At 32.1% G+C, this 10,787-nt stretch overlaps 1 protein-coding gene across 1 annotated transcript; it reads left to right on the top strand.

Moving 5' to 3' along the window:
* Positions 1–3,086: 3,086 nt before the first annotated feature.
* On the top strand, positions 3,087–10,724 carry LOC111413325 (Choline acetyltransferase). Its single transcript, XM_023044250.2, has 3 exons — positions 3,087–3,181; positions 3,649–3,849; positions 7,534–10,724. The coding sequence occupies exons 1-3, from the start codon at positions 3,122–3,124 to the stop codon at positions 9,241–9,243; spliced, it is 1,971 nt and encodes a 656-aa protein (XP_022900018.2). The 5' UTR covers positions 3,087–3,121; the 3' UTR covers positions 9,244–10,724.
* Positions 10,725–10,787: the final 63 nt, after the last annotated feature.

Genomic DNA, 10,787 nt, shown 5'->3' with positions numbered 1-10,787 from the left:
ACATGGGGGGCGGTTAAAATAAACGGGGGTTCGAAGCTACCCTTCGTTTATTTACCCTCAGACAAGCGTAAACGCCATTTGTAACGCGATCGGGTTTTCGAGAAGAGGACAATACTTGAATGAAAACAATGATGATACAAAGATAACCTGAAAGTTGTTACATTTAAAAAGAAGGCTACTTAACAAAGTACAGTTATTGAAATCATTTGAAACTTCGAGCGATTGCTGACTACTCCTTGGAGGCAGTAGGAGAGAATGGAAAAACTTCTAGCTGTTAAATGAAAGACAATGCATAATGAATGGGTTACAACTCACGATGTGGGAATAATGGAACAATTTGTTATGGACAAAAAATATTGTAAGGTGTCTTAGGAATCATGATCCATAAGAATTTTAACATATCTTTGCTTATAACTCACCAAACTCTATAGAAGCATTGGACCTGGTAGAACTATATAAATATGCGAAGAGTGACACGCACGGTGAATTCCAGTAGATGTGGGATGTAGAACAGCTGCTTTTTCTGCTTTAGAACCATTCTTGCAAACTACAACTTGGGAATCAATAATTAACTCAAACTTTAAAATAAACTGAAACATAAAATTAAAGCTATAGTTCTTAACCCTTTGTGTCTTAATTTCAATAAACATGGCTTCCAAGAATTTTTAAATTAGCATCTTTTTTGACTCTTTTAAATGTAAGTGTTGTTTCAACATTTTTTTTTTCTTAATATTTTTCCAATCCAACCCAACAATTATTATACATCATTTTAAAGAGAAAGCTTTGAGCTTAAATTTAAAATAAGTTTCATTCCTTAATTTCAATAAATACGGCTTACAGAAATTTTTAAATTAGTATCTTTTTTGACACATTTAGGTTATACGAAAATGTTAGTTTTGTTTCAACATGTTTTTTTTTAAATATTTTTCCAATCCAACCCAACAATTATTATACATCATTTTAAAGAGAAAGCTTTGAGCTTTAATTTAAAATAAGTTTCATTCCTTAATTTCAATAAATACGGCTTCCAGGAATTTTTAAATTAGCATCTTTTTTGACACTCTTAGGTTATACGAAAATGTAAGTTTTATTTCAACTTTTTTTTTCTCTATATTTTTCCAATCCAACCCAACAATTATTATACATCATTTTAAAGAGAAAGCTTTGAGCTTAAATTTAAAATAAGTTTCATTCCTTAATTTCAATAAATACGGCTTACAGGAATTTTTAAATTAACATCTTTTTTGACACATTTAGGTTATACGAAAATGTTAGTTTTGTTTCAACATGTTTTTTTTAATATTTTTGCAACCCAACCCAACAATTATTATACATCATTTTAAAGAGAAAGCTTTGAGCTTTAATATAGAATAAGTCTCATTCCTTAATTTCAATAAATACGGCTTCCAGGAATTTTTAAATTAGCATCTTTTTTGACACATTTAGGTTATACGAAAATGTTAGTTTTGTTTCAACATGTTTTTTTTTAATATTTTTCCAATCCAACCCAACAATTATTATACATCATTTTAAAGAGAAAGCTTTGAGCTTTAATATAGAATAAGTCTCATTCCTTAATTTCAATAAATACGGCTTCCAGGAATTTTTAAATTAGTATCTTTTTTGGCACTCTTAGGTTATACGAAAATGTAAGTTTTGTTTCAACATGTTTTTTGTCAATATTTTTCCAATCCAACCCAACAATTATTATACATCATTTTAAAAAGAAAGCTTTGAGCTTTAATATAGAATAAGTCTCATTCTTTAATTTCAATAAATACGGCTTCCAGGAATTTTTAAATTAGCATCTTTTTTGACACTTCTCAATATTTTTCTAATTCAACCTATCGATTGTTATACATCGATTTAAACAGAAAGCTTTAAGCTTCAATTTAAAATAAGTTTTATTTCTTAATTTCAATAAACACGCTTTTCAGGAATTTTTGAATTAGCATCTTTTTTGACACTTACAATTAGACTATGCTAAAATAGGGGGATTGCATATTTTGCTAAAATTTTATTCCAAAGGCCTTTACTGAGTGCATTTTGATAGCGTTTTAATTCTGTCACAAAGTTTCAAAATGTTTGACCTCTTGGGACACAAAGGGTTAATTTGAGATTCCAAACCATAGGTTACGTTTTACAAAGAAAATACTTGCTAACTTGCTGTTAAAAGAGAAACTGATTCATTAAATATTAATTTAAAAGAAACCCCAAGGTAAAAGACCCAACCCTCTTCTTTTTTTTTTTTCATGTCTTATTTAGGGTGAACACTCGCTATATAAACAACCCAACCCCACTTAATAAATAATTAAAGAACAAAGAGCATAAATTTTTTATAAAGAATGAATCATCAAGGCAAAAACCCCTTTTTCCATTAAAAAAAAAGATTAGACTATTTCGTTTTTAGTCTCTATCCTTTTTAATCTCTTTCTTTTTGGTTGTTCTCCTTCTATTTTCGTCGGTCCATTCATTCTTTTCGATTTTTTTTTGAACCGGTAGATCTAATAAAGTGAAGCCCGGCACTTCGGTTTCGACAAAAGAACCGGCAGGAAACAGGACTCCGTTCAAAAGAGCAGTTCGCAAGCAAGCAGATAATTCCATTGACGGGGAGCACCTCCATCCCCAGCTCCTCCACCGCTTTTTCTTCGTTTTTCGTTTCGTCATAGACGTTTCTGGTGATTTACGTCCGTTTCCCCGAAATTGTACACGTCCAAATCAGTCGATTTGAAGGTGTTGGGTATAAAATGCGAAACCTTGAAGGGTGTTGGAATTAAATTTGAGTCCGATTTTGAAGGGAGAAACCCCATGAGACATTAAACATGTAAATTGTGTTCTTAGGGAACGTCTCCAGAGAATACCATTTCGAATAGGACAATTTAAAATGATGTAGAATGAAAAATATAGAATTTAAATTTCTTCTCTGTCGTTTATTTGAAACTGTTTAAATTATTTTAGCTTTGAACTTTCGACACGAACATATAACGACCCCAAAAGCAAGTTCTATATTTGCCGCGATCAATACCTGAGGTAGGTACAGTAGCGACCCCGCGTAGATAAGCCGGGAAAATCGGGCTTTAGGAAGAACATTTCAGGCGAAAACGTACTGTTCTCGGTTAAAATGAAATTCTCACACCTCAAACGATTCAAAAAATTGCAGGAAGATCTCCTGCTGAACTTGGTATGTTAACAATTATTATATCAGGATAGTTTTTTTTGCTTTTTTCAATTTAAATGAAAGGAACAAGTGGGGACACGTGTCGAAACGTCGAGGCACGTGTCGTAATCGTGACTAACTACGTACTTATCCTAAGTACTATATAGGGAAAAAACCAAATTGGAATCGATTGAATTGAATCTAAAAAATTAACTTAAAATAAAATTCACAAAAAATTCAACATTTACCAAAAAAGAAATTTGACATATCTATAATTTATGTATAAATTCATGAAACATAAGGGTGTGAGGGATAAATATCTGGGGTAACTTTTAGGGGGTGTAGGGCAATCATGCGTGGGGCTGCCTCAAATTAACAAACCATGAATCATTCGTCTACGAAGGATCCGCACCCAATTAACGTGTTTGATCACGCGAATTACCCTTTGATTCGGTTCAATCACCAATTAAAAAAATTGTTTTTGATTTCAGGTGTCCCAATTACCAAAACTTCCAATTCCACCCTTGGCCCAAACGCTAAGAAAATACGAAAAAACACTTCAACCGCTCTTAAATGACGACGAGGAAAAACAACGGGTTTATGAAATTATCGAGAAATTCGGAAATCCGAATGGTCTGGGAGCAAAGCTACAGCTGTATTTGGAAGATCGGAAAGAAAAAATGGATAATTGGGTAAAAAAATTTGATTCAATAATTCTTTTTCATTTTTTTGGATGAATAAAAAATTTAATAGAAAAAATTTGACGACGGACGTTCCGATACGCTTCAGATGACTGAAAGTAAATTCGCTCGAGATCCCTAAGTCTCGGGACAAACACGGGGGTACGGCGGTTCCCGGGGGAGATTAAAAATTATAATTGGATTGTAGCGTAACTCAAACAGCATACCTCAACGATGCATCCAACCGAAAACTTTTCAGGGGTTGACAAAATAAACAAATAGGGTGCTTAAGACATATTTCCAAATGAACAAAATAATAAATTAGTTGGTAAATACAATAAATTAAAAGCACAAATACACCACCAAAGTCAAACATTCGATGCAACGAATACAAACCGATGTACTCAATCCAATCCAACTTACACTCTCCTATAAATACAAGAGAAAGTAGCATTCAAGTACAGTATAGTATATTAAAAAACAAGTTTCGTAAGACACGCTTGAAATGCACGAATTCATGTTGAATGAATGAGTATGAAACGTGTTTTTTATGCTATTTTTTGTAATTCGCGTTTTTATCCTTTTTTTTAACAAAAATAAAATAAATTTTGACAATGTAGGGAAATAGGTATGCAGCAGTTGGTAACACCGTAACACTTGAAAATGACAATTTGAAGTGACAATTAGAAACTGTCAAAACACAAAATGCATTCATCTGAAAAAAATGTTTCACGTACACCTCCCAAAATAAGAGAAATTGCTCAGTGTTCAATATCCTCATCATTGTGGACCTTGTATTCGATGCTAAGAACATGTTTAAACATCCATAGACAAAAGTTGTCACATTGACAACTAGAAAAATTAATGACCCAATGTCACCAACTTGAACTGGTTCTATAAAATGTTACTAAAATCTCATTACAGCATCGGATGCTGTAAGGAGTCTCATTACAACACCTGTTTGGGTACTGTTAGAGCTTTCATTACCGTCGCGAATTACAAAAAAGTAGCTTACATATCTCGATCTATTTATTTAAATGAATTCCAATACCGAAAACCTCAAAGCGCTCAAACCTCAATTGAATATATCGTAAAACAAGCAAGTGCAATTATCTTGGTTATTATTATAGGTGGAGTATTATAACTAAGACATTATATGGACACTTTTTTACAGAGAATTGTTTTGTCGGTTTTAGATGTTGAGATATGACAATTTTCGCTTTTTTAAATGGAAACATGATATATTTGCGCCTATACGAATAGCCGGTATAGACGCAAAATCACTATCCGTTCCATCACTATCTTTGAGGAACCTTTAGTTCTTTAGGAATCGCTTACCACCTTTAGGTAGACCACCTTTGCTTTCCTCCATAATGTAGGTATATAGTTAAAGCTATAGCTTGCTATACAGGGTGTCTCAGCGAGACCGGTCATTAGACGTTTCTGGACAAAAAATTTGAGAATGCAGACTTAAGTATTATCCATTACGTTCTCTTCATCTAAAATATTTTCAGATTTCTAGCACTTCCGGTTATACCGGAAGTCGCCACCTACTTTATTTTTTTAAATGGAACACCCTGTATATTTTTACATATTTAGATTTGTCTGTTTTGAAGGTTTATAAATAACTTTACTTTTTGCAATTTGAACCAGCAATTCTCGAGTTATTCGAATTTTTCTAGAAAAATTTGCTCCAGCAGACATTTGTTCAAAAAGTCATAGAACACTCAATTTTTGAGATATCAATTTAGGATTCAGAACATGCTTAAACAACATGATGGAGTATGTTTTGGTGCCGAGAACGGCTGTCTAGTTCGTTTGGTCACTTTACTATGATACGTTAACTTTTCGAAATTTGGAAGCACCATAACTTCATTTTTTTTAAATGGCACCCCCCATATTTTATTACTTAGTCGTCTTCGGCGTCTCATTTTACATCTTTTATATTCCATATATCCTATGCCTAACATTAATAGTTTGAGAAATAATTAGGGTTTTTTGAAAAATGCTCACATATCATATGGATATTAACCTAGTGTGCCATGGAAAACAAATGTTTAATGACTTATTGATAAACGTCAAAGTCTAATTTAGGTTGTTTGATGCTTGTGAGTCTAAAACCAGTTAAAATGGGTATTAATAACGTAAATAATGTTTATACAAATGAAAAAATCCATAATTTATTTTTTGTGCACGAAAAGTGCGACAAAGTTCTTAGTAGAACTTGCAGAATGTTTAATGAAAATTATCCACATTTATCTCCGATGACAAAAGGTAAATTTAGAGGAATAGAAGCAAATTTTTGCATTTTGAACGAATTAATCACTTGTTAAACTGACCAAAAAATGTAGTAGATAATGCAACGGAAGAGGTGAATACCTTGGCTTATTTCGAGCCCAGTCCCAACACCTCAATTCGAGCTGCCAAAGAAGATCTGGGAATCATACTACGAACTTTGTCGCGCTTTTCATGCAAAAAAAATAAATTAAGAATTTCTTGATTTGTATAAATATCACTTTCGTTATTGTTATCGATTTTAACTCGTTTCAGTACTAATATTAAGGGACATAACAGATAATTATTAGCTCACATGCATCAAGTGACGTAAACAAGTGAGTTTCTGACAAGAACTCATTGAGAAGGCTTGTTTTTCATGGCACACTAGGCTAAATATCCATATGATATGTGTGCATTTTTCAAAAAACCCTAATTATCTCCCAAACTATTAATATTAGGTATGGGCCATATGGGATATAAAAGATGTAGAATGAGACACCGAAGACGACTAAAAAATAAAATATGGGGGGTGCCATTTAAAAAAATGAAGTTATGGTACTTCCAAATTTTGAAAAGTTAACGTGTCATAGTAAAGTGATCAAACGTTCTAGACCGCAGTTCTTGGCACCAAAACATACTCCATCATGTTGCTTAAGCATGTTCTCAATCCTAAATTGATATCCCAAAAATTGAGTGTTTTCTGATTTTTTGAAGAAATGTCTGCTGGAGCAGATTATTCTAGAAAAATTCGAATAACTCGAGAACGACCGAATCAAATTGCAAAAAGTAAAGTTATTTATAAACCTTGACAACAGACAAATCCAAATATGTAAAAATATACAGAGTGTTCCATTTAAAAAAATAAAGTTGGTGGCGACTTCCGGTGTAACCGGAAGTGCTAGAAATATGAAAATATTTTAGATGAAGAGAACGTAATTGATAATACTTAAGTCTGAATTCTCAAATTTTTATTTTCGCCAGAACCCAGAAACGTCTAATGACCGGTCTCGCTGAGACACCCTGTATATAGGGATATTATTACTGGGAGCAGGCTTCTATGCCTTTTTGCAGAAAAAACTGGTCGTATATAACATCTTTTAGCTGGAGCTCATTAACCCTGTAAACAAAACTGCCTTTTTTTACTTGAACCATCAATCCAGTAAACAAAACGAACCTTACCCAATCTATTTGGAATTCCCAGAGATGATGCTGCAACAGTGACTCCATTAATAAGCGAGTTTAACCTGAGCAAGGCTAAAATAATAACTCTGGTAGTTTACACTGTTAGGGACATATCTTCCTACTAAGTGTAGACCTAATGTGATTTATGCCCCAGTAGGTACTCTAAATATCATAGTAATTCAAGAAATTCAAAGAAACGCAAAAAAAAATAAGTAATAATTTTTTGTTATTTTTCAGGCCTACAAATACTGGTTAAAAGACATGTACTTAGGCAACCAAGCATCTTTACCAATCAATTCAAATCCGGGAATGGTTTTACCTTCAAGAAGGTTTACAACAATCTTAGATTTAGCCAGATTTACATCAAGATTAATTCAAGCAATTATGGATTATAAAGTAACCTTAGATCAAGGACTACTTGAAACGGAAAAAGCCACGTCACGAGAACCAGGTCAACCTCTTTGTATGGCCCAATATTATCGTATTTTAGGTTCATGTCGAATTCCCGGAAACCAAATCGATCAGCAATACATTTCAAACCCGCTTAAAAACGAACAACAACATGTTATTGTTTTATGCCGAAATCAATTTTATTGTATTCCCATTCAAGCGACTGATAGAGGACGTTTAAACGAAGACGAATTGTGTTCGCAATTGTTGTATATACTTGATGACGCCCCGTGTTTAAAAGAAACGTGCCCCATCGGGTTGTTAACTGGATGGAAACGAAATCTTTGGGCGGAAGTTCGCGAAATCTTGAAACAAGATCAACAGAATTCGAGAAATTTAGAAATGATTGAGAAATCTTTGTTTTTAATTTGTCTAGATGAACCTCTCCCACCAAATTTTAACAGTACAATAATGAAGAAAAGAAATTCCAATGTCGAAGAATTAAAACGTGATGAAACCAATTTAACTCTTCAAATGCTTCACGGTGGGGGAAGTACTTTTAACACGGCCAATCGTTGGTTCGATAAAACGTTACAGATTATTGTTTCGGGCGATGGGTCTTTGGGGTTGTGTTATGAACACAGCTTTGCCGAAGCGGTATCTTTAATTCAAATGATTGAAAAATCCATTGGAATCGTAAACGACCTCCCCCATAACCCCGAAATGCCAAAATCTAATTCTTATTTACCAAATCCAGAGAAATTAACTTGGAACGTTGAACAAGACGTTCACGTTAAAATCGAAGAAGCAACGCGGTTTATAGACTCTTTAATTAAAGACTTAGATTTTTATGTTTATAAATTTAATAATTATGGAAAAAATTTAATAAAATCATTTAAAGTTAGTCCGGATGCGTATATTCAACTTGCTTTGCAACTTGCTTATTATAAAATTTATTCAAAATTAACAGCAACTTATGAAAGCGCTTCAACACGGCGCTTTTTGAACGGCCGAGTTGATTGTATACGTTCAGCGACGCCGGAAGCTTTAAAATGGGTCCAAGCTATGGCCCAACAACCATCGAAATACGATGATATAACTAATAAAAAAGTTAGTTTCGATTTAATTTCGGAAGAACAAAAGTTAATGTTATTCCGAGATGCAATTAAAGCCCAAACGGAAGAGATGATCGATAATATTTTAGGACAAGGAATCGATGTACATTTATTAGGTTTACGAGAAGCCGCCAAAGAAACTAGCCCTGTGTATTCTAGCCCGCTGCCCGAAATTTTTACCGATCAATCTTATCAATTGGCTAATAAATTTTTATTGAGTACTAGTCAAGTTGCGACTAGTTTAGAAAATAGCTTTATGGGTTACGGGGCTGTGGAACCGGATGGTTACGGAGCCTCTTACAACCCTAAAAATGATTTCATTATTTTTTGTATTTCATCGTTTCACAGTTCGGATAAAACCGATACTGAAAAATTCGTTTTTAGTTTAGAGGAAAGTTTGATTTCTATGCAAAATCTGTTAGCCACTAAAAGAGAAAATTAAATTAATATCAATTTGTGTAAAAATAAAAAACAAAAACTAATTGTATTAGTTTTTTGATTCGTATTTGGGTCAATTATCAACAATGTAAACGTATACATATCAAATTATTAAAAACGTATACATATCTATAGAAAATTATATACATATCAGAGTAAAAATAAGAAATTATTTTAAAAATTCGATTAAGACTTTCCTTTTCCGTTATTGTTGTTATTATTCCAAAATAGACTGAAGCAAGTTATCTTAGATAGTTAACCAGTATTATATGCCTTATATACGAAAAGTCTAAGGACGGTAGAATCTGAAATGAGTGTTCTTTTGTAATCGTTATTCGTTATTTTTTTCTGATTACAAAAATATGGGATTAGATAGGTCTATTTCTTGTTGTTTTAGAATAAAGCTAAAAATAAACTAAGGGGGAACAAAGGAACAGAGAAATAGTTGTACTTTTTAATCACTTTTTAGGAACATATTGTTCCCCTAAAATACAAATTTATAACATCTCTAGGAGCAATCGTCTTAGATTCTACCAAAAATCATTTTATTCATAATTTATTTTTATTATATTCATGTTAAAAGCCTAACTTTTGCACAAACGTGTCGCATTTAGAAATAATAATCACTTAATGTAAGAAAAACTATATAAGTAAAGACATCCTATTGTAAAAAAACTTTATTTAAAACTTCTCATTTTTAAAAAAACATTTTCTAATAGAATCCACTGCTTCTAGTAGATTAAAATATCCTATCTAATTTTTATATTTTGAATTCGATGATATTTTCTTTTGTAAATAAAGTTTTTAATAACAAAATAATCGTGTATTAGCAATATCTACTTAAAAAGTCGAAGAAGAAAGCAGGAAATGCTAAATAAAACCGGTGCGTTATCAGTAAAAATATATTTTTAACCCCGATAGTCGCAAATATTAAATAAAAATTAATTAAATTAAGTAAAAGGATTGTCTTACTTAATTGTTAAAAACAACCCAATATTTACAAGATATTTATAAATGTGAAAAAGTCAAATTATTATTAGAAAAAAAAGCTTATTGAATGTTACCTTGTTAGATTACTTATTTATTGTTGTTTTTTCTTTAGAATTTGTTGAAACTCGTCACGGAACGGCCCGTAACAGTATAATCTTGTCCACCCAATTAGTAATAAATTAAACAAAGAATTTTAAAAAAAGATACTGCAATTTTGGGTAGTATTATTAATAAGAAGCTTTTTATCGGTGTTGTTAAAGTGTAGTCCAACTACTAGTAGTTTCGTTGGGTCGACTCGTTCTTCGTTGGTTCGTTTTTTGTGCTTATTTTAGTAATCGTAAACGCACACATATCACAAGAAAAGATAAAAGTTGAGGAAGAAAACCAATACATATCAAATCTTACAACGCCATTGTTTAAATGTAGCTCATTGTGATATTTTATCGTGTTGTACTATGTAAAAGGCTAAAAAAAAATAAAGATACTTAAAAAAATAAAAAAGATACTTTTTTGTAAGTTTTAAAACTGTATTTGAAAGTTACCCAGATGGCGCAATAT

This window comes from Onthophagus taurus, chromosome 10, assembly GCF_036711975.1.
Source record: "Onthophagus taurus isolate NC chromosome 10, IU_Otau_3.0, whole genome shotgun sequence".
NCBI lineage: Eukaryota > Metazoa > Arthropoda > Insecta > Coleoptera > Scarabaeidae > Onthophagus > Onthophagus taurus.
This window is presented reverse-complemented; position numbering and strand designations above follow the sequence as displayed.